The sequence below is a fragment of the Rana temporaria genome, chromosome 4 (assembly GCF_905171775.1).
Source record: "Rana temporaria chromosome 4, aRanTem1.1, whole genome shotgun sequence".
Lineage (NCBI taxonomy): Eukaryota > Metazoa > Chordata > Amphibia > Anura > Ranidae > Rana > Rana temporaria.
The window spans coordinates 218,919,794-218,943,649 of NC_053492.1; the positions used below are offsets into that span (position 1 = coordinate 218,919,794).

Sequence of the window (23,856 nt, forward strand, 5' to 3'; positions counted from 1 at the left end):
TTTCCCTTTTTTGTAGGTGGTTCACCGCTCTGGGGCGGTAGTGGTGGATTATTTGCGGGCTGTAGAGCCCAGGCGGATAGGGCAGCGGAGGCCAGGGCAGCCTGAATGGACATGTGAATTATGTCCTGCAGCTGTGAGGCACTTAAAGTATGGGAATTGCCTGTGGAAGACATATCCCCATTGGGGGTTAATTGATTGGGTTCAGACATACTAGTCTTTAAAGGTAAAAGTGGCACAGTAATGGGGAGAAGTGATTGCACAATACTGTGATATTGAGTAAATAGCTTTTGTTATTATACCGCCGTATGGGGACAATGGTCTGTGTGTGTGGTTAAGGTATGAGTCCTTTACCTAGCCAGCAAAGAGAAATTTGGCACCTAAAATGCTTGTCAGCAGGCTCCCTCCTATCCTCCCTTCCGTAGGCGCCGGAGGGGAGGGGAGCCTGAGACCTCCAGCGGCCCGGGAACGAAGTCTCGCGAGACTACGGCCGCTGGGTGCTGATTGGATGAATGGGCGAGCGACGGAAGCTCCGCCCCCCGTACGCGCACGCGTTCTGTGAGGAGAGGAGGAAGAAGGAACCTCCCCCAGGAAATGGCGGCGATAGGGTACAGCGCTAGGCTATTGATAAGCCGAACGAAGCGGTGGCAAGTAGGGCATAATTGCGATGTCGGCGAGGGGGGGGGGGTTGGACAGACCCCCGATCACCGCTACGAGTAAGCAGTATAGAAGATGAAAAAACGAGGGTAACAGCGAAGGTACAGAATACTGTCAAGTAGACAGTAGGGAAGAAGAAATAAGGAAAAAATATGGAATAAGAAATATATATAAATATATATACCGAGAGTACAATTAAGAAGCAATAGGAAGTAATAGGGGCAGAAAACTCCTGTACTCCCTAGCTGTGGAAAATACTATTAATGAAGCAAAGTACTTATCTTATCTGATGCTGCGAGCAGAAAGAAAGAGGAGGAACCACCACAAGCACTCCCCTTTTATGGAGGTCCCCGTGAGGGGTGTGGCTAGAGACTATATGGACTGCTGAGTGTGGTAGTTTGTTTTAAAAGTTTTTTACATTGAGTTATTAGAAATACATTCTGCTGTGAGCATTAATAAAGAAAGATTAATGCATAAGATATGAGCCTCCTGTCTGATATATAATTAATCTCTTCACATGCGTTTTTCTCCAAAAACCCTGTGCAATCAGTGTATCTTCCATACGTCTTCACCAGCATCAATACATTCCACAGGTGAGTCCCACCACCATTGCCTCTCTAAGGTCCCTGCCACCTTAAAGTGGGTGTAAACCCTCCAAGACAACTTAAAGGAGTTGTAAAGTAAAAAAAAAAAAAAAAAAAAAAAAAAATTCACCTTAATGCAATCTATGCATTAAGGTGAAAAACCATCTGATGCTGCCGCCCCCTTTATACTTACCTGACCCCTCGAAAGTCCCGCGCTCAGTCCCGAGATCCTCTTCGCCGCTCAGCCTGGCCGCCGATTGGCTAGAGCGGATGGATTGAGAGCAGCGCAGCCATTGGCTGGCGCTGCTGTCAATCACATCCAGTGACACGGCGCGCCGAGGGGCAGGGCCGAGTGATACAGTGAGCGGCTATGGCCACTGTCTATCACGGGAGCGCGCCCGCAATTATTCACCACCATGCAAGCTCTCTCGCATTACTGTGGTCAGTACTTGCGGGGAGGACCAGAGACTGCCGCCGAGGGACCCCAGGAGATGTGGATCGGGGCCACTCTGTGCAAAACGAACTGCACAGTGGAGGCAAGTATAACATGTTTGTTATTTTAAAGGAAAAACATTTTTTCCCTTTACTAACCCTTTAATCTCATCATATAGAAGATAACACAGGCAGCTAATCGCTGCCTGTGAAAGTGTACTCACAGCTGTATTTCCACCTAAAATCGTATTTTTACGATTGCGCAGTATTGCCCCTCATTAATAGCACCTAAACTGTGCCGTTAATTCATTCCTAGCCTGACAGGAAATGACTGAGCGATCTTCCCCTTTGTACGGCACAGAGGAGAAGTCTCGCAATGATTGACTCATTATCCTCTTCCTGATAGAGTACCCGTCCGCGAGAATGTGTTTCCTGCACGATCCCATCGTACTGGTTCTCGGCAACAAGATACTATACATCTCGCACTCGCTGCAATAGGAAAAAACTGATTTTCCTATCGCACCGAGCGCGAGAAATAAGCGACAATGTCCTCTCTGTCTGGGATCCGACTGGTATCCCCGCCAATACCAAGCACTGTGTTTGGTATGAATCTTGAGGGGGTACTCCATGCCAAATTTTAAATAAAAAAACAGCATGGATTCCCCCTCCAGGAGCATACCAGGCCCTTAGGTCTGGTATGGATTTCAAGGGGAACCCCCTATGCCGAAAAAACCTGTGTAGTGTGTTTTTATTGCCACTTTTTCCCCCCAGGTGAATGGGTAGGGGTACGATGTACCCCATACTCATTCACATAAGGGGGCCCCCAGATCCCGGCCCCCCACCCTATCAAAAGGGGGCTCCCGAATTCCGTTAACCCCCCCCCCCCCGCAGACCCCGACAACCAACGGCCAGGGTTGTCGGGAAGAGGCCCTTGACTCATCAACATGGGGACAAGGTGCTTTGGGGTGGGGGGTTGCAGGGCGCCCCCCTGCCCCAAAGCAAGCTCTCCAACTCACCTGGCACTCTCTTTTTTGGGTACCCTTTTTCTATAAACCTACTATTCAAGATGTTAGCCTGCGTAGTCCTCAAAGTCACAATTCTGTCCGTATTCTCATGAACTGGCTTTTGGATATAGCATGTTTCTATTGATGGTGATGGCAGCTAGCTATAGGTAAATTTAGCCTCTATACCAGAGATATACAATTAGCGGACCTCCAGCTGTCACAGAACTACAAGTCCCATGAGGCATAGCAAGACTGACAGCCACAGGCATGACACTTGTAGTTTTGCAACATCCCTGCTCTATACCAACACCTTTAATATGTCTGTACTGGTCTATATACCAGGAAAAAAAAAAATAATAAAAAAGGATTAAACATCCAGAATGAACTTTCTCTGGGCCAATTTCAAATCCAACACTAGGAAAACTACAAAAGCCCTCTGCTTGGTGCTGTCAGATTATAGACTCCAATTAACTAAAATTTTTTCTACTTACACTTGTCAAGTAGTAGCCCTATTCCTGCATTAAACTTTTTTTTTTTGAATTCCAAGTCACTGAAAGTAAGGAGCGGCAAGCAGATTTGCAAACATTTCTTTCAAACACGTTTGATAAATATTCATTTTTTTAACAATTGAATCACATTTTAGTATTAACCAAAGTGTAATACCTGTGTCACGGTTTTCTATCTCCATAACTTCAGTTTTTGGTGGGATTTTTTCAGGGGGACTTTTGCCTTTCGTCTCAGCCTTGCGATGAAATTCTTTTGTGTGCTTCAGTCTTGCTAGTGGTTTACTAACCGAAGTACCACTAGCTGTAAATGTAAACACCTCACCTATGGATTCATCAGTTTTGAAATTATAATTCTTACTTGGCTCTTTCAAGAAACAGTGTTTCATATGGTAGTGATCTTGAGCACTTTCTGGGTTTAAAAAAGATTTCGAACAAATGCTGCACTTAACAACAAAATTTCTGTCACTAGACTGCCCCTCGTTCTTACAAAGATGTGCATTGATGCCTTCAAAGGTTTGGTCAGTTGCACGACATAAACAGCAGCTATACCAGAGGTTTCCTTTCCCAAACAGTCTATCCAAGCAGAGTTTGCCATCTGCCTTCTTTGTTGTTTTGAGAGAATATTTTTCCAGACAGCCGCAAGTCAGATGCTTTTCAGGCTCACTGCATGTGGTCGGTGCAACATCTGGAATTTTAACATTTGATTGCCCCTGATTTGGTACATAACTATAGTCCATAGCGTGAAAACTCTCATAGTGGCCAAGGAAGGCAGCTTCTTCATCATAGTAGAGATCTTTACAAAGCCCACAGAAATATTTCACGTTTATGTCCCCATTATGCTGAAGCTGACAATGTCGAAGAAAAGTCTCCATTTTAAGAAACTTCCTCTTGCAGGTGTCACAGCAATATTTATGAAACTGGTGAATGCTTAAGGATTGGCAGTGTTGTAGAACCGTTTCTTCATTATCAAAAGTCTCCTCACAAATATGACACTGCCACAAACCCTCAGACTGCTGTGGTGATGGGGATGCATTACTTGCTGGACTTTCAGATCTTGGGTCAATCTCTAAGGAAATTGGTTGCTCCTCTGGCACCTCCTGTTCATAGTAAAAGGAATGACCACCGTGGCAATCTATAATATGCATCAACACATTTTCAGTCCTTGCCAGCTCAACCTTACACATCTGGCACCAAAAAAGAAAACTGTCCAAGCGCCCACCACCGTGAAATCGGCACATGTGAAGGCGAATAATGGCGAGGTCATCAGCGAGCTTGCCACAAACTATGCACTTGTGAGAGATCCTATTGGCTGCCATAATGTGTGTTTCAGCATCTTTTTCAGCTGAAAACTGTTGAGAACATTCACAGAACCAAGCAGTCACCATTATATCGGCCTCTTTTTTTAAACCACCAGTTTCATTTTGTTGTACATGCTTTGACAAAACAATGCCGTCATCAGTATTGTTTAAGTCTCTTTTAAGCATAAAGTGGTTCAATCTAGCATTAGAGGCCAACAGGCAGAAGTCAGAAGGTGTTCTTGTTCCTTCGTTTAGGTAGCAAAATGCTAGAATGGACTCCTCTATAGAAATAATCTTCTTGACGTTATGACTTGCTTTTGTGATGTGTTTTGCAATGCGTGGTTTATCATTTAGACCTTGTTTACAAGTCAGGCAGAAAGCCTTTAGCTGGAAAACAGATGCAACATCAGCTATGCTGTTTTCTGAAACTGAAGCAGGACCAGCGTTTCGACATAGCGTCCTAAATATATAAAAAAATAAAAAAGACAATTGAGCAAAAAAAAAAAAAAAATACATACACACAACTAATGAGCTATGAACTAATGAGCTATGGAGCAAGGTGAAATTAAAACCAAACACCAGTAATAACTTAGTTTCATAGGGATAGAAGATAGGGATTTTTGTTGAGTGCTGAGTAGAGTCTGGAAAAATGACCAGTTACACTTACCGGTAGCTGGATTTCTACGATGTCTTACAGGACGGCACGCTGAGAGTAGACTGGCCACCTGACAGGAAACACAATCAAAAAAGAGGTTAAAAGGCCCCACCCTTCCCATGTGCCTCAGTTTGTAGATAAGTAACCGCTATTAGAACACGGTCCTAGGACCTAATAAAAAATAACTCCGAATAGCAGTAAATAACAGGGAGGGAAGTAGGCCTGCCGTCCTGTAAGACATCGTAGAAATCCAGCTACCGGTAAGTGTAACTGGTCATTTCTCCCTCGTCTTCCAGGACGGCACGCTGAGAGAAAAGCAAGCAATCTTTGGGCCTACCTTAGGGCGGGACCACCGTCTGTAGGACCTTCCTACCAAACATCAGATCTTGCGGTGACAGCAGTTCGACTCTGTAATGTCTGACGAACGTATTCTGGCTTGACCAGGTCGCCGCTTTACATATTTGTTCTATGGAAGCTCCTGCTCTTTCTGCCCAGGAGGCTGCCAGTGATCGGGTGGAATGGGCCTTGATAACAGGAACTGGTCTACCCGCTAAGGTGTAGGATAAAGAAATAGCCTGCCTGATCCATCTGGATATAGAAGCTTTTGTTGCCTGCTGACCCTTTTTCTGACCAGAAAAATTAACCAAAAGATGAGGGGAATTCCTAAACTCACTTACCCTCTCTAAATAAATCAAAAGACAACGTCTTACGTCCAAGCAATGAAAAGTAGCCTCCTTCTCATTCTTGGGATCTGCGCAAAACGAAGGGAGGACTACCTCCTGGGATCTGTGGAACTTAGTTGCCACTTTGGGCAGGTACAGAGGATCCTGACTCAGTACCACCCTGTCTTCAAAAACCCGAAGAAAGGGTTCCTTAATGGAAAAAGCATGCATGTCTCCAACTCTTTTGGCAGACGTGATAGCCAACAAAAAAGTAAATTTAAAGGAAAGTAATTTAATTGGAATACTATCTATAGGTTCGAATGGTGCCTTAGATAGCTGATTCAAGACTAGGGAGAGGTCCCAAGGGGGAACTCTAGAGACTTTTATAGGGGAAAGTCTGTCCCTGGCTGTCAGAAACCTCCTAATAAGAGGATCCCCAGAAAGGCTCCTGTCCAAAAAATAGGACAAGGCCGTAACTTGGACTCTCAAGGTCTTAGTGGCTAAGCCTAGTTCCACCCCATCCTGGAGGAAATCCAGGATGACGGGGATGTCAGGGTAGGAGATCTGTTTCGCGGAGCACCAGCGCGAAAAGACCCCCCAGATTCTTGCATAGATGAGTCTGGTGACTTTCTTGCGACTAGCCAACAGGGTTCCTATCACCTTTTCCGAACAGCCTCTCTGCTGCAGGTTCCACCTCTCAAGAGCCATGCCGTCAGGCTGAAGAATTCTGGGTTCGGATGAGAGACCGGCCCCTGCCGCAGAAGACCCGCCCGGGGAGGGAGAGGAAGCGGGGGAGCTAGAGCCCAATGTTTCAGGGTGGGGAACCAGGACCTCTTGGGCCACCAAGGAGCGATTAAAATCAGGTTGGTGTCTGAGGCGTTCAATTTTTGCAGAACCCTTGGGATGAGATTCAAGGGAGGAAAGGCGTAGGCCAACCGGAATCTCCAGGGTTGAGCCAACGCATCCACCCCCAGTGAACCCTGCTCTCGGGAGAGGGAAAAGAACCTGCTCACCTTTTTGTTCCCCTTGCACGCAAAGAGGTCTACTTCTGGGCGACCGAGCTGTTGGCAAATCCAGCTGAAGGTCTCCGGGCATAATTCCCATTCCCCCTGAAGGATGGGCTGGCGGCTCAGAAAATCGGCCTCCAGATTGAGGGTCCCTCTTATATGGACCGCTAGAAGAGAGGGCACCCTCTGTTCTACCCAACTTAGGATCCTCAGGGAGAGGGCTAGGAGAGAGTGTGACCTGGTGCCCCCCTGCCGGTTGAGAAAGGCGATCGTAGTCGCGTTGTCGGAGAGGACTAGGACCTCTCGGCCCTGAATTCTCTCCTCGAAGGCTTCCAGAGCCTCCCCAACCGCCAATAACTCCCGGTAGTTGGAAGAAGCCCGCCTTTGCTGGGGATTCCAAGAACCCTGGGCTCGAAGTTCCTCCGTATGGGCTCCCCACCCCCAGCTGCTGGCATCTGTAGTGACTTTGATCGGGTTGACCTGACTCCACAGACGACCCTTTAAAAGGTTCTGGGGCAATAGCCACCATTGTAAGGTGTCTTTTACTGGAACCGGGATACTGACCCTGGTATCCAACGTCTCTTCCGTTCCCCCCCAAGATGAGAGAAGGAAGGCCTGCAGGGGCCTTGAGTGGAGTTGTGCCCAAGGAACTGCCGGGATGCACGAAGTCATCCGTCCCAACAACCTCATGATTTCTCTGAAAGAGGAATCTACAGCCGCCACTAGGGACCTGACCGCTGTCATAAGACCCTGTGCTTTGTCTTGGGATAAGACAAGCTTCCTTTCTAGGGAGTCTATAAGAAAACCTAGGTACATCTTCCTTTGTTCTGGAAGGAGAGAAGACTTCTCCCTGTTCACGATCCAACCAAGGGATTCCAGGGTGGTTATGACAGTGGCCAGGTCCAGAAGGAGCTGATCCCGACTCAGGTTGAAGAGCAAAAGGTCGTCCAAGTAAGGGACGAGGGAGATCCCCTTTAAATGTAGAAAAGCCATCACCTCTGCCAGGACCTTCGTAAACACCCTCGGACTGGAAGCCAGTCCGAAGGGGAGGGCCGAGAACTGCCAGTGCTGAACTCCTTGGGCAGAGGTGAGGGCGAATCTGAGGAATCTCTGGTGATCCGGACAAATAGGAACGTGAAGGTAAGCATCCCTCAAGTCTATTGTCACCATGAACACGCCTTCTAACAAGAGGCCCCTGAGACTGTACACATTCTCCATACGAAATTTTTTGTATTGAAGATGAACATTTAGGGGTCTGAGATTGATGATCAATCTGAATTTCCCGAGTGGTTTGGGAACGACAAAAATATGGGAGTATACTCCCTGGCCCTCTTGATTTGGAGGGACTGGGACTATGACTCCCTGTTCGGCCAGGCTGGCAACGTTCTGGGAAAGTCCAGCGGCTTTGCGAGGATCGCTTGGTAGGTGTGTGAGGAGAAAAATGGGGGGAGGAAACTGGCGGAATTCTAGCCTGTAACCTTCCCTGATGATCTGAAGGACGTGAGGACTCCTGGTTATCTCCTCCCAAGCGGGAAGGAACCTGGAGAGCCTGCCCCCTACCCTCTCGTCACTTGGGATCCTTTTCACCAGGCTTGGGGCTGGAAAAAAGGATCCCACTCTTTGGCTTATCCTTTCCAAACCCCCAGCGCCTGCCGGGTGCCGATTTCTTCCCTGGGGGGGGGGGGGGTTTTCCTCTGGTTGGGACGAAAAAACTTCCCCCTATTTGCTCTAGGTTTGGAGGGAAATTTGTTTCCTTTTTCAGAGGATCTCGCTAGGGCCTGATCTAATGCGGTGCCGAACAGGAGGGAACCCTCAAACGGAATCGCACACAAGCGGTTTTTTGACGCAAGGTCGCCCCTCCAAGTTTTCAGCCAGACAGCTCTCCTAGAAGCATTAATAAGTGCTCCAGTCTTGGCTGAAGCGCGAACCGTCTCAATAGCTGCGTCTGCCAAATAGGCTACCGCACTGCCGATCACCTGGAGGGACTCTTGAGTTTCTCTAGACTTGGAAGAACTTGCTAGATGATCTAACAGCCTGGAAGTCCAAGCGGCAGTGTTCCTTGCGACGCATGCTGAAGCTAACGCAGGACCCAAAGCGGCTGCATTGGCTTCCCAGGCTCTACGGAGAGAGGTATCAGCACGCCTATCCATGGCATCCCTTAAACTCCCTGCATCCTCAAAAGAGAGATCGGATTGTCTAGAGACCTGAGCTAAAGATGCGTCAAGACGAGGAACTTTAAAAAAGGTATCCTCCACCTCATCTTTAAAGGGGCAGCGGCGTTTCCAGGTCTTAAACTTGGGAAGTTTCTTTTCTGGCTCAGCCCATTCCCTCCGGATAATATCCTTGAGGGATTGATGCACTGGGATAGTCTTAGACTGAGGCTTAATTAAACCCAAATACATCCTGTCCTGGGCTGAAACCTGCTCCGCTGGATGTTGGATCTGCTCAGAGGCATAAATGGCTGCGAGAAGACCCTCCATATCATCTGCGGAAAATATATATTTCCCAGACCTGGCATCCTCGTCCTCTTCCTCCGCCTGGCTTTCCACCAGGCCCTCTTCTTGAAGAGTGACCTCAGAATCCTCGGAGTCAGAGGGAGGAGCCTTCCTAGTTCGCTGGCGGGAACCCAGCCGCGCAGAAGTGGATCCCTCCTGAGACGAAGGACCAGGTACAGGGGGATCAGACTCCCTACTTTTCAAGGAAGATTTAAAATCCTTGAGAGTGGCGAGCATTTCTGACTGCACAGAGAGAAAATCTTTCATGATTTGCGAGGTCTCTTTCCCAGCTAGTTTAAGGATACACTTGGAGCAAAAGGGTTTGCTATAGTCTGTCGGGAGCTTATCATTACAATTCCCACATTTCTTAATTTTTTTAAGGGGTTTAGTAGATCTACTGGCTTCCCCCTGGGCAGAAGGGTCCTCTCCTAAAACATAATGTAAAATAGAAAGGCCCATTAGCAACATACTCTCACAGCTGAGGTTCTACAACAAGAGGGGGGGGGGGGGGGGCCCCCCACCCCCGAACACAAGGAGGACTCACCCCGGGTGGACTCCTCAGCAGCCAGGTCTGTCAGACGGTCCTCCATGATGAGGGCGCCCGGCCCTTCTCTCTCCCCGGCTGCGTGTTGCTCTGCCTCTGCTGTGCTCTGCAGCGAAATGTGGCATCCGTCGGTGGAGGCCGCCATCTTGTAGGGGCGGAGTGACGTCACGCCGTCGGACGGCGTGCGCGTCATCAATACGCGCCCAGCAAGTGACGGCGCCGCTCGGAGCGGCGCCCAGCCCAGCCGACACCACGCTGCAGAGGGGAAGTCTCCCTGTAAGGTAGGAGGGAAGACGGGGGGGGGGAGAGAGGTACGGCCGCCTCAGAGCACTAGGGAAGCCCTGCTAGCTAGGAGGCTCTGGCGTCCAGGGAGGCACTCTTCTTAGTTAGCACTTTCAGCCTCCCTAGACCATAAAGAAGGGATACCCCCCCCCCGGGAAAGTGCAAGCACCTTGACTGGACCCAAAAGCACCCAGTACCTGTGGTCTAGACTCCGGGGGGGGGGACCACCAGCCCCAGGCCTTAGGTCAGCTTGAAAATAAAAAACTGTTTCGCTGTAGGGGAAACACAATCAGAAACTGAGGCACATGGGAAGGGTGGGGCCTTTTAACCTCTTTTTTGATTGTGTTTCCTGTCAGGTGGCCAGTCTACTCTCAGCGTGCCGTCCTGGAAGACGAGGGAGAAACAGAGGCTTTAATGCCTAAAGGCCCAGGATACTTCCGCAGATCTGGTTGATTGAACATGCACCAGTGCAGGAGATGGCTTTTGGCTTATGACATAAGCTTTGGTAACCAAATTTCTAATTCCCCTTTTGCAATTGTGGATTTTGAAGCCAGGTGCTTCTTACAACAGCCTCATGAAAGGACAAATGGGGAATCCATTTGTCTGGGGGGGGGGGGGGGGGGGGGGGGGGGGGGGGGGGGGGGGGGGGGGGGGGGGGGGGGTTAGAAGCTTCCATGTGCATTCTAATGGCTTTGACTATGTCCAGGCAATATAGAGCAAATTATTTTGGGTGTTTAGAAGCTGGGCACAAAGGATGGCAGAACAATACTGTCATTGAGATGAAACAATAAAACCACCTTTAGAAAAGATAAAATAGGTACAATACAAACTTGTTCGTGTGAAGTTCTTTATAGGAAAGGCCTGCCAATTTAAAGAAATGTCTGAGACAGGATAGCTGCTTGTAGGAATCTCCCAGATTGGTTCAAAAGGTGGTCTCTGCAAGGCAGGGAGAACCAGATTAAGGTCCCTCCCTGGAAAGCAGAAGGTGTTCTGCAAGGGGGGCCCAACATCAGAAACACCTTGGATAAAGGTTTTTAACAAGGAAACATGAGGCCGGCCAAAGGCCTTTGAAAAAGGATGAAGAAGGTCGATACTTGCCCTCTGAAGTGCTGAAAGCTATATTTTGGTCAAGACCTTTTTTGCAGGAAGGCCAAGATTTGAAGACAGAATAAGGATTCTGACTGATTGCTCTTAGCAATTATGTAACACTTTTTATACATGCATTCCTCACTGTCAGCCCTTTTGCTATGGTTCCTTTGCCCTGCACAGTCATATTTCGATCCAATTGCACAACAGTGGAGGCAACATTAGGAAAATGCAGGCGTATCTGGCTCGATATACATTTATACTATTTCAGTTGGGCTTTGAGGTCAGTGTTTGTTAAAACCCAAGATTTAATGCTGGAACTATGCTCAAGTAATTTAAGAAAATCTTTGGAGCAATAACCACTTCCAATCAGAATTAATGCTCGCTATCAATTGTTGTAAAATTTCTGACAATTTGGAAAGAGCAAAAAAAGTGCTGAAATGGGCATGCAAGTCACACTAAGAACGCCAGCAGGTCCTAAAGCTTCAGTGAACATGTGGCTATGAATATCCTTAGACATACCGTATATACTTGAGTATAAGCAGACTTTTTCAGCACATTTTTTATGCAGTCTTAACTGTTCGGCGGCCATCCACTGTTAAAAAAGCCCCGCCTCCTCCTTGATAGACGAAACACTGATACTATGCAGGGAAACTGAATCAGTGTATCACGGACGAGTGGACGGCCTCCAAACAGTTAAGACTGCATGACACAGCAGGAGACCGTAATCAAAAAGGTACACAAGGCTGCGGATGGGCATTGAAATCAATCTGAATTTTATTGAATTTTTAGCAGTACCCAAATATACATACTTTAATACTATGGTCGTAGCAACTAAACATACAAATACGTGATACATATTATCTTAACTGAAACGTCTAACAAACATACACACAGAAAAAAAAGATGGGCATTGTTTACCAGTAGCTGCTGCATTTCCTACCCTAGGCTTATACTCTAGTCAATACGTTTTCCAGTTGTTTGTGGTAAAATTAGGTGCCTCGGCTTATACTCGAGTATAGACATTTTTTCTCTTACAGTTACTGCAAAAATATTTGCAATATTTGTGCAGTCAGACAGTGATGTTTCTGGAACCAGAAAACCAAGCCTTTACAGTGGAGGGATAGCCATCCATGTTACCGATTTACACCTATGCAAATTGAATGCGGCTTTTACTGTATCCAATTCGCAGAACATTTTAAAATCTATTACTTTCAATCAGTCTGCTTCACATATGTGCGTTGCATTCACACGGGCCAAAAAAAAGTGTGCGTTTTCTAGGCAGTGCGAATTGCAGGTACATAATTCTTCTATTGGAACACATCTGATTCGCACATGCGTTCCTTTGTGAACAGGCATTCTCTCCCCCTCCTCCTCAGCTGATCCACAGCTACAAACTGAGAGGAAGCGCTGAACATCAGCTTTTTCTCTTCTCACAGAGAATGGAGCTGGAATTTGCAACTGACTGGTGTGAATCCAGCCTAACTCACAGATACCGCACACACCCACCTGAAGTGTGCAGTTACTTCCAGATGAGAACGCAGCTCCAAGCGACAAGATGTACAAACAACCTGAAATGGAATGTCCTTGCAAAGTGCAATCAAGACTCTCTTTGCATAAGATGGAATAGGTAGTGGGCGTGGAACTCCATTTTCACCTACAATAAGAGAAAGTGTTTATTGAAACAGAATCAAATGCACCGATGTGGAATAAGCCAATAATGATGATTTTACTAGTTACCATATTTACTTATTCAGATAGCTTTACCTATACAATTACATTAAAATAACCCCCCCCCCCCCCCAAAAAAAGGGGAAGCATAGAAATATGCTTTAAAGGGGTTGTAAAAGGTATAAAAAAAAAAAAAATTCTCTAAATAGCTTCCTTTACCTCAGTGCAGTCCTCCTTCACTTACCTCATCCTTCCATTTTGCTTTTAAATGTCCTTATTTCTTCTGAGAAATCCTCACTTCCTGTTCTTCTGTCTGTAACTCCACACAGCAATGCAAGGCTTTCTCCCTGGTGTGGAGAAAGCCTCTTGAGGGGGAAGGGGGCGAGCAGGAGAGTCAGGACGCTCACCAACACACAGCTCCTTTATCTGCAACGTAGAGAGCGTCCTGACTCTCCTGCTTGCCCCTTCCCCCCTCAAGAGAGGGGGGCGAGCATGACACTCCACACCAGGGAGAAAGCCTTGCATTACTGTGTGGAGTTACAGGCAGAAGAGCAGAAGAACAGGAAGTGAGGATTTGTCAGAAGAAATAAGGACATTTAAAAGCAAAATCGAAGGATGAGGTAAGTGAAGGAGGACTGCACTAAGGTAAAGGAAGCCATTTAGGGAAAAATAAAAATTTACCTTAACAACCTCTAAGTTTAGGGCCCCATGCACACTGGACATGGCACCTTGTACAACCACTTTCACCTACAGGTAAACCTATATTAAGGCTTACCTGTAGATGCTGAAAATATCTCCTAAACCAGGGATATGCAATTAGCGGACCTCCAGCTGTTGCAAAACTACAAGTCCCATCATGCCTCTGCCTCTGGGTGTCATGCTCGTGGCTGTCAGGGTCTTGCTATGCCTCATGGAATTTGTAGTTCTACAACAGCTGGAGGTCCGCTAATTGCATATCCCCGTCCTAAACCTACACGGTTTAGGAGATATTTACAATGTCCCAGAACGCTGTTGTGTTCTGCGCCGATGTTATCGGGGTATGAGGACTTTAGAAAGGTCAAGCTGTGCCGTTTCGAGAGGTGGTCATGCTGTAACTGGCGGCTCCCGCGTGAATGCACGGAAGTGACGTCATGCGACTTCGGCCAGTCACAAAGCCAGAGTGCGGCCCCGGAAGAAAGAGGTCAGAACAATAAAGCCCCCGCCCGGCCGTCATTCTGCTATAGGCTGGGCAGGAAGGTGCTAATGACAAACATGTGCATACTTACCTGCTCTGTGCAGTGGTACCAGCAGCATCTTGTGGTCAATCATCCTAAGCACTCCCCACACCTGCTGTCCTGGCCCCTTTCCCCTGCTGAGTGCCCCCAGAGCAAGCTGCTTGCTCTGGGGGCACTCGTATGTGCTTGTGCCCGAGATGCCTCTGACTGCAAAAAATGTAAAAACCTTCAGCCTTTAGAACCACTTTAAAGTGCAGGAAGATAGCCGAGTCTTTGCCCTTCTATGTTGGGCCATTTGTTTGTGGTGAGGTTCTTTTGTCTTCCCAATGTACACTTTTTTTTGCATTTCTTGCTACTTCACAAGCTATGGCAATTGGATTAAGGTGTACCTGGGTGGATATAAATGCCTGGGGAATTTTCCTGGCACTCATTGGAAATTAAGTAGTGACTACAGACAAACTATGAAATGTCTTCACCTTAAACATAAGTGCAGTTTAATAGGACTAACCACTACTAGCTATATCATGACCTGGATAATTAACCTTCACAGACATACGGTATAGGAGTTTATGGTTCATGAAGTACTGACAAATTTTAGATATGCATGTCCCCCTTTTCTTTTATTTGTTAAGAACAAAATGATCAGTGCCACTTAATCCCTACTATTCAGGTCTAAAATAAAATACAGCAGGTACAGCAAGACTGTAAACCACATACTGAAAAAGTGGCAAACAAAACAAAAAGACACAAACTGTTCAAGATAAACATGATACTCAACATACATACCACCAAGTGCGATGCTTCGTACAAAGTGATTGCTTGTCGACATGTGCTTCAGACATTCATCTCTTTGGTTAAAAAGTAGAAAACATCTAGGACAAGCAAAACACTGGACAACTAATGGAGGAAGAGATTGTTGATGACCATCAGCCAACTTTACCTAAGAAAGGGAAAAAAAATAGAAATGCATGTAAATATAAATAATAAGGGCTCATTTACACTTGCTTTCACCAACACACACCAAAGTGCCTACTACTTCAACATGCTTTTTTGATGTGTTTTTTTTTATTTATTTTAAGCATGGCAAATGCCCTGTGTGTGTGGATTTTCTATGCGTTTTAAAGGGGCTCAGTAGAACTCCCAACTCATTGCCTTTGTTTAGCAGATCTCTGGCTCAGAAGTAATCCCCAGCTCTGCCGATCCCCTATTCTATTGTATTCCAACAACTGTAGGAGGTACAAGATGGGACCCACAAGCAAACTAAACTGGAGCCATTGCCCTGCAGGGCTCTCTAGTGGCAGAGAGCTGCATTGAGAAGTACGTTACTTGAATTGTATTCTAGGATTTGCCTGTCTTCGGTTAAGAGGACTTGCAATAAATTTAAGACACACACACACACACACACACACACATTATTATAATATATATATTAGCGGCGCGCCTGTAAAACAAGTTAAAATGACATGAGAAGTGATTGATGGGTTCCTCCATGGATTCTTCAAAGATAATTCTAACAGACTTCAGGGTAAAGGAGGATAGTTCCTTACCCTGTGTTGGTAAAGTCCGTTCCAGGGCTGGTTTTATTGGGAGTCTGATAGAGCTCTGGGTGTGATAGACTCCAAAGTCCATGGACCGCAGCTTAATATTTGCCTTTCAGGCCTTGATTAAGGCGGCTGGTCCTAGCTCTCAGTGTGTATGGGTATCCATGTGAGGAGGCATATTGGAGCATGGCTGCTTATCCCCGATTTTGGATACAAGTAGGTGCGATTGTAAGGACACTTACTACCAAACCAAAGGACTGGTCAGACTACGGATACAGTAAGGCTCAAGTCCCTAGACCCTACTGTGAGAAACAATGGTTTCAGGAAGAAAAAGACCCCAGGAACCGCAGCACCCTACCTCAGATTTGTTAAAGTGATACTAAAGTCCTGTTTTTTTTTTTTTTTTTACAATAACAGACATGTCATACTTACCTACCCTGTGTAAAAGTTTTGCACAGAGCAGCCCCGATTCTCCTCTTCGGCGCTCATGCCCCCACAACAAGCAGCTTGCTATGGGGGCACCCGAGCCGCAGCTCCCTGTGTTCATTCAGACACTGAGCCACGGCCTGGCCCTCTCTCTCTCTCTCCTCATTGGAATTTGATTGACAGCAGCAGGAGCAAATGTTGCTTCCCACCATCTCAGCCAATGAGGAGGGAGAGTCCCGAACAGCCAAGTCACTCGAGCGACATTGCTGGATTGAGATGGGGCTCAGGTAAGTATTAGGGGGGGGCTGCTGCACACAGAAGGCTTTTTATCCTAATGCATTTAGATTTAAAAAAAATAACTTCTGCCTTTACAACCACTTTAATGACATTTTTTTGCAAATCACAATAACTCAGGGGTATGGGTTGCAAGATCCATCCTACTTTGTCACTTTAAAGCCTAACTCCAGGTTTCTTGTGACCTTAAATAGTTTGTTTGCACCAAGCTGATCCAAATACTTGGCTTCACTGACAGATGTACTCACCGGAAGATCTGAATAAACTGTATGTAGCATTAGCTACATACAGTACACAACACTGAAATATGGCGGCAGGGACTTGCCATTCCATTTTCAGAACAAAATCGAGTTGGCCGAGTGCTGCTCAGCCACTTACAGGAAGCCTTATGTTTTATGAATGAATATAGACCTTCCTCCAATTGGCTTAGGTGGAGAGGGGAGCATTGCTGGTTCAGCCAATCAGAGGAAGCATTGCATTCATTGGTGAAATAAAAGGATTCCCATCAATAGCAGAGCAGCTCTCAGCCCAACTTGAAATTGTTCTGGGAGAGGACAGGAAGTTGATGCTACATACAGCTTATGCAGTGCCGACAGGGGAAGCAAATTGTTTGGACCAGCTTGATTCAAATGAACTATTTGAAGTCACAAGAAACCTGGGCTTAATGTGGATGTACCCCCGAAATGTATTTTTTATTTTTTGCTGGCACAATGTAGAGTATGAGATTTCCGATCATCTGTGCCCAGTCTTGTCACAAAGAGTTAATTCAGCGCTGAGCAATCCTTTCTTTGTAAAGTAAAATCGACAAACAAACAGAAAACGTTGACCGTTCCTCCCCCTTGCTGTGAGTGACAGGTGATTTACATATCAAGCACTAGCCTGTGACAGGCACATCCTGTGAACAATGTGAAAGTATGACATTTTCAGTTTGTCTGGAGTTTTCCGTTAATATCTCCGGAACCGTAAGTCATCCGAACATCCAACTTGGTAGTTGTTAAGGGTTTGAATACCCCTTCTACCTCCAAATAAAAGGGTCCCAAAATGAAACTTCTGGAAACCATTTAGCAGGCTTTGTGTCAACCCAACTTAAAAAGTCAAGCTATTTTCTGCAGCAGAGAATGACATTTTATGAACCGTTTATGCTAGGAACACCAGCTTTGGATATGTTGTAGCGCTAGGTCCCCTGAGCTTGCACACCAGAGCTTAACCAGTTTTAGGACAGAGTAACAAAACCTTAAATCTTTATTAAGCACATTGTCAGTATACGCATGTGCATACTAAAATGCATCCCCATTCCCCATATACAGGCTATATGCTGCAGGGTCACAGGCTCCCTATAAGAGAAAATAAACACTTGGTGGAATTAACATACAAGGAGATAAAGTGCACTTTTACCACTGTGAAATTGTTTTTTCCCCCCCTTACCTTTGTATCCAAATGAACAGAGTATTCTTCGGTGGTTAAAAATCGCTCCTGACACACAAGGCAAACATATGAGCTATCACCCACTCCATGAAGAGAAATAGTTGGATCACAAGGGGAGTGATCAAACCTAAAAAAGGTACATAAAACTATAAAAACAGTAACTGGCAACAGAAATGGGTGTCAAAAGATATATTTATCTACTTAGGGCAAAGAAATTTGCCTCCTGAAATAATTTTTATTCCAAACCACATGACGACTAAGCAGTTGATATACCATAACCTATCAGAAGTTGGAAAACATCCCCTTTTGCAGTCTTCATAAAATATAAATGCAAAGGAAGCTACAGCTCCAGCTTTCTACTAGTTGCAGAACAGAGACCACCATTCATTTGCAGTGAGCTCACAGAATGTTTAGAATCATTATAATACTGCTGTGGGAGGTATATAAACTATATACCTTGACTCTCAAACATCTTCACTTATCTATGACAGTCAGAGAATACAGTATATCATTATATAAATGTGAGCCAACAGCAATCGTGTAAACATTCCATGAGTTTGTTACTGTTTTACATAAGAACACTGCAGATACAATAACTAAAAGCTAGTACTGTAAGAGATAAGGCTCACTGACCTACTGGATGCACTGGGCTTGAGTAATGACACAGGCCAAATGATAAACTATGTTCGACATAAAGAAGAGACAGAAGCTCGTCTATGGTATGCCCTGGATGTGCTTTTGATTCAAACAACAAATCATATACAAATAGATATTTTGGGCCTAAAAAAATAAACCTACCTTTTTAGATGACCAAACAGCAGTTGCCGGTTGTCAAATTTTCTGTTACAATGCATTACAGGACAAACGATTGGTTCTGTGTTTAAGGGGCCAAATTCCTTTGACTGGGGGAAAGTTCTGCGGCTAGAGCTCACATTACCTGGCTTGAGACCTGGAAAAAGAACACTTATTTATCACGCACTATTAACAGATCAGTGAAGAAACAACTGAAACTTGTGGACAGATGATATATAGCTCCAACGCCCAATGATCCTGAAAGGGGGAATCCAGCCACTATCCCTAGACTCTCCAAATATCCCATTCTTTGGAGAATTTTTTGATATCCCCTAGATTCATATGTAAATGTATACAATGGAACCGTTTTATTGACAATAGGTACGTCACAAAAGTGCCCTTTCTTCAGTGCGCATGCGCAGATGACGTCGGCACAAGTAACCATGGTAAATATCTCCTAAACCGTGTAGGTTTAGGAGATATTTCCAGTACCCACAGGTAAGCCTTTTAGGCTTACCTGTAAGTAAAAGTGTCATGTAAGGGTTTACAACCACTTTAATGACAACAGTGTGGATATCTTAAAAGGACAACTTAACCTTTGTAAAAAAAAAAAAAAAAAAAAAAAAAAAAAACAAAATAAAACATTTTTTTTAACCTGCAACATTTTTATTTATTTTTACTAGCAGCATGAAAAGCATTGCACTGGGCAATACAGGACTCTTGCAGACTGCCTGTGTAAGCTGTCCCCTCGTACAAGCAGGCAGTTACACATCGACAGAGAATAATCTACCTAGAGCGCTCAACAGGACCATGGTAGTTCATTGTGAACTACAAGCAGTCAGCAGCAAAGGCTGTCAGTAATTATAGTTCACTTTCACAGAACTCTGTGAAATAATGACAAGGATGGTTGGGAGAGGTTTGGGGGCTGGTGCAACAGTAACATGTTGCACCTGTACATGTTACGAAAGCTGAAATTAGAAAATATTTAAAGGTAAATCTACCCCCCCCCCCCCCCAAAAAAAGGCTTATGTTGCAGCCAACCAGTACTTAGGTGGGGTGGCTGCCCAAGTAATGTTTTTTTACTTTATTTTTTTACAGTGAAACTCTGAAAATTAAGTCCTGCTAGATCACTTCAGGCTGGACCCATGTGCAGGTATAGCTATGTAAAACATGTGTTTATACTGTGTAGAATCCAGTAATGCACACCGTCTTACCCTGCTCTGCACATGCTCAGCTGCTCTCCATTTTTAGGCACTGCTGAATGTATAGAGGCCAGTCAGATGACAGCCTTAAACAGAATTAAACCCTCCTGTCCTTTACAGCCAAGAATTCTGCTTGATCTGCAATTGAGTTGGCGCTGTACATGTGATCAGTTATGACAAACAGCCATTTGATGGTTTGACAGTTTGGATAGAAACACAAGCAAATAGGACAGTTGGCACACCATTGGATAGGGGCGGGAGCAGAAGCTGCCAATGGTTAGCTTTTCATACTATCCAGCGTGCAATTTGGTTGCTAGGACTGCCTCACGTCCTAGAAACCAATCACCTGCTGGTTAACATGGAAAGCAAAATTTGTGTTGCCCCTGCCCTCTATCCAAAACTGTGCCTCCTGCACTACTTATTACGATCCTGCCTCCCTATCCAAGGTAGAAGAGTGAAGGAGGCAGAGGATACTTACTACTGGAGGGGGTAATGGGAAAGAGGGCATGGAGGGGGTTTGTGGCTGGATATCAAGAGGGCACTACTGTGGGGGTAGGGTGTGATATGGGGGGGGGGGGGGGGGGTTGACGTGAAGGCAGTTGAGGACTGCTATGAATTAAGGGGGTGTGTTAAAGGGGATTAAGTACACTACAGTGAAAGGGTGGAGGTGATGTGAAGTGGACCCAAGAACACTACTCAAAAGGAAAACAGTGATGTGAAGTGGAGGACTGATGTAAAAATGGGATTGTTATAAAACAAAACCATGAGACTTCTGTTAATGAAAACTAATGTCAGAAACCTAGGATAATTTTTTTATTTAATTAGATACCTTAACTAAATCTAATAATTACTCACCCGGCATTCTCAGCCACTGGTTTACACAACTTTTTGCAGCACTTGCACCAGGCCGATCTTTGTTAAGCGCCAACTCTTGCAACCCATGTGCACGCTGGGAGATTAACTTGTCCTGCATAATCATGAAAGAAAACACACATTATATACATTAGATATATATATATATATATATATATATATATATATATATATATATATATATATATATATATATATATATCTCTCTATCTATCTATATGTGCAGCAACTCTTGAACTTTCGTCATACATTATATAATTTATTATACACACACACATAAAAGTAGGAGTCATTGCAGTTTACATCCACTGTGACACATATCTATCAAGTGACAGTTAAGGTGATCCTGCTTTTCAGTTGTCTGTTATATGTGGACCACAGAGAATTCCAAACAGTGGATGCACAATTCCAAGTGCCCCCTTGATGGCTGATGTAAGGCCATGGCAATCTCTGACTGTGCCCTGATCGGTTGTCCCTGCAAAAGGTGAGTCCGGGGATTGCACAGTCACCCTTATTGCTTTGAGCTCCAGGATGTCAACGGACAGTTTGTCTTACACTAAGGAACATGTTCCCCATGAGGGACTAGAACACGTCCTACCCAACCTGAAAGACTCATCACTTTTCAGTGAAATTAAAACTCATCATCCACCAAGTTAGGGAATTGCTTGCTTGGCTATATAGGAGCATGGAAGATCAAAAGGGAAGACATGATTGTTCAAGGTCGACCAGATGCGTTAGAAAGGTCTCAAATGAAATTGGGTGAATGGTACAGCCCAAAAGGAGGCTACCAAAAAGCCTAGAACTCTCAGGAATAATCTCATTGCAAGATGTCTCCTGACCTCAACTCTTAAGCGTGGGCTTTAAAAAAAAAAAAAAAAAAAAATAAATAATTCTCAGGGCAAAAGAAAGACAAAAAATAAAATAAAAATCTTCACATTTGTGCAGGACCAACTCCAAGTATTCCAGACTAAAAAAGCTGGACAGCAAGTTTTTGGAAATGGATTACCCGAACAAAAACCTGGAGCAGCTGAATTGTCCTGTGGAAGTTTGCAAACTTTGGAAGGGAGATGGTCCTTGATGAGAAGTTCGTCCAAATAACCTGTGACCAGGATGCCCGAGTTCTAAGGACGAGAAGAGGTGCTAGGACCTTTGTGAGTACTCTAGGATCAGAGGATAGTTCAAGAGACAGCACGACTAACCTGTCTTGTGGGAGTAAGTGCACATCTACTCCCTTCAACAAGAGATGGTTCAGAGCACTCTGAAAATCTGACTGTCCTTGAGAAAAGTGTTGAAGAGCTTCGACTTTGGGATTTCTGTGACCCAGTGAGAAGCAAGCTGTAACATATGTCCCTCTGCTCTTAAGAATGAGGGTGCTCCTGCCTTTCGGAAGACTTGTTGGGGTTAATTGCAGATTTAGACTCTAAATCACCCCCCCCCCCCAATCCATTATACCTATGCCCCCAATTCTGACCCCCTCCCCCCATTCTATCATATCTATGCCTCCAATTCGTTAAAAGCACAGGTTTGCTTGGGGGAATTGGAGGCATACACATACTGGGAAGAGGGATTATAGGTATAGAGGTGTGCTGGGGGAGAAGTGATTGGAGTCATAGGTGTGATGGAGAGGGGAGACATTGGAGGAGGCGTTGCAGGTAGAGGTGTACTGGGAAGGCCTTGGAGGTAGAGGTGTACTGCAGAAGGTGTTGCAGGTAGAGGTGTACTGTGGGAGGTGTTGCAGGTAGAGGTGTACTGTGGGAGGGGTTGCAGGTAGAGGTGTACTGTGGGAGGGGTTGCAGGTAGAGGTGTACTGGGGGAGGAGGTAGGTAGAGGTGTACCTTTGCTGCCATAGTACGATGTCCTGGGTGTCCAGTGTGCCCCTGTGCCATTAAAGGAGGGGTGGACTCCCTCTAGGCTCACTTGCCCTCTGCCTATCCATTATAATGCATTTGTTTCAAGGCAAGGTAGGGTTTGGGTGGGGCAACAGGTGGCGAGTAACTCTTAAGGCCTGGCTAGTAGCTCAGGACCTGAAATTTTGAGGCCTGACATCTTTATATTTGTCAAGTGCCTCCCCATAAAGATTTTCCCATTCAAGTGTGTGTGACTGCTCTTACTGCGGCCAATAAAGAGGCAGGGGGTTGGCTGGGCTAAGCAGTGATTTGTGTGTCTTATAAAGGAAGGCACAGGAGCACTGTTTAGTCCTACTGCTGGTAGCCTGTCCAACAATGAGAGGCCAACAGCTGCTGTGGCTGGACGGTGCACCTAGCAGTACTTATTAGAGCAGTGAGACACATTTATGAAGGCTAGGTTCGCACTTCTGCATGTGGCTTCAGGGATTCCCATACCCGCAACCACCGACAGGGAAAACACACTGCTCTGCTTAAGCGCACAGGGCTGCCGTGCATTCTGAATGACACCCCCATGCATTTAAAATCAGTGTGTGCCTGAACCGCAGGCCATGCAATTTTCCTGCAGCCGCGTTTTTAAAAAGGTACATGTACCTTTTTTTGCAGAAACGCAGGCACAGCAGCCTGTGCAAACGTGGCATGCAAAAACGCATAGGTGTAAAACTAGAGCATGAAAAATCTGGTGCAGCTCTGCATAGAAACCAATCAGCTTCCAGGTTTTATTGTCAAAGCTTAGTTTTTTTGAACAAGCAGAACAGCTGCACCAGATTCTGAGTCCTGCAGTTTTTTGTAAATCTCCCCCTATGTGCCCAGGGATGAATGTCTAAAATGCTAATTGCTTTCATTCTGAGCATTTGTCCCTGCCCTAAACATAAATACTACTAGGTTCACCGTCCAGCTGCACCCTGCTACAGCAGATGTCAGCCTCTCTGAGTTTAACAGGCTGCGGGTAGAGGCTTGATAGTGCACTACAGCCCCATCTACCAGGACTAAATGCTAGTGTGAATGATCGTGTGGGCTTTTATAGCAATTTAACTGTATCTAGAAGATCACTTTCCATCCTGGAAATACAATGAACTTAATATGCACATTACCTGTTTCAACTTAGACATGCCCAATTAGCTTTTCTGGCTTGCTTATGTTTCTCACCTGAAATGCTTTGTTTTTCTCTGCTATCTTCTGTTTTTGCAACTCAACACGGCGTGCTAGACGATCAAGGGTTGCAGTCACGCTTTTCATCGGATGGTCAACATGATCTCTCTAAAAAAGTAAAAAACAAAAATCCCCCAAAAGTAAGAAGAACAA

General features: G+C 45.5%; 1 protein-coding gene across 2 annotated transcripts in view; it reads right to left on the minus strand.

The window, feature by feature from the left end:
* Nucleotides 1–23,856, minus strand: part of ZNF451 (zinc finger protein 451) — a 75,068-nt gene that overhangs the window by 36,628 nt on the left and 14,584 nt on the right. For both annotated transcript variants that reach the window (XM_040349889.1, XM_040349890.1), the window contains exons 4-10: nucleotides 23,701–23,811; nucleotides 20,630–20,741; nucleotides 18,579–18,729; nucleotides 17,781–17,907; nucleotides 14,881–15,034; nucleotides 12,719–12,866; nucleotides 3,338–4,938 (exon numbers count right to left, since the gene is read on the minus strand). In XM_040349889.1, the coding sequence (XP_040205823.1) occupies nucleotides 3,338–4,938; nucleotides 12,719–12,866; nucleotides 14,881–15,034; nucleotides 17,781–17,907; nucleotides 18,579–18,729; nucleotides 20,630–20,741; nucleotides 23,701–23,811 (2,404 nt within the window). The remainder of the gene's footprint in view (nucleotides 1–3,337; nucleotides 4,939–12,718; nucleotides 12,867–14,880; nucleotides 15,035–17,780; nucleotides 17,908–18,578; nucleotides 18,730–20,629; nucleotides 20,742–23,700; nucleotides 23,812–23,856) is intronic.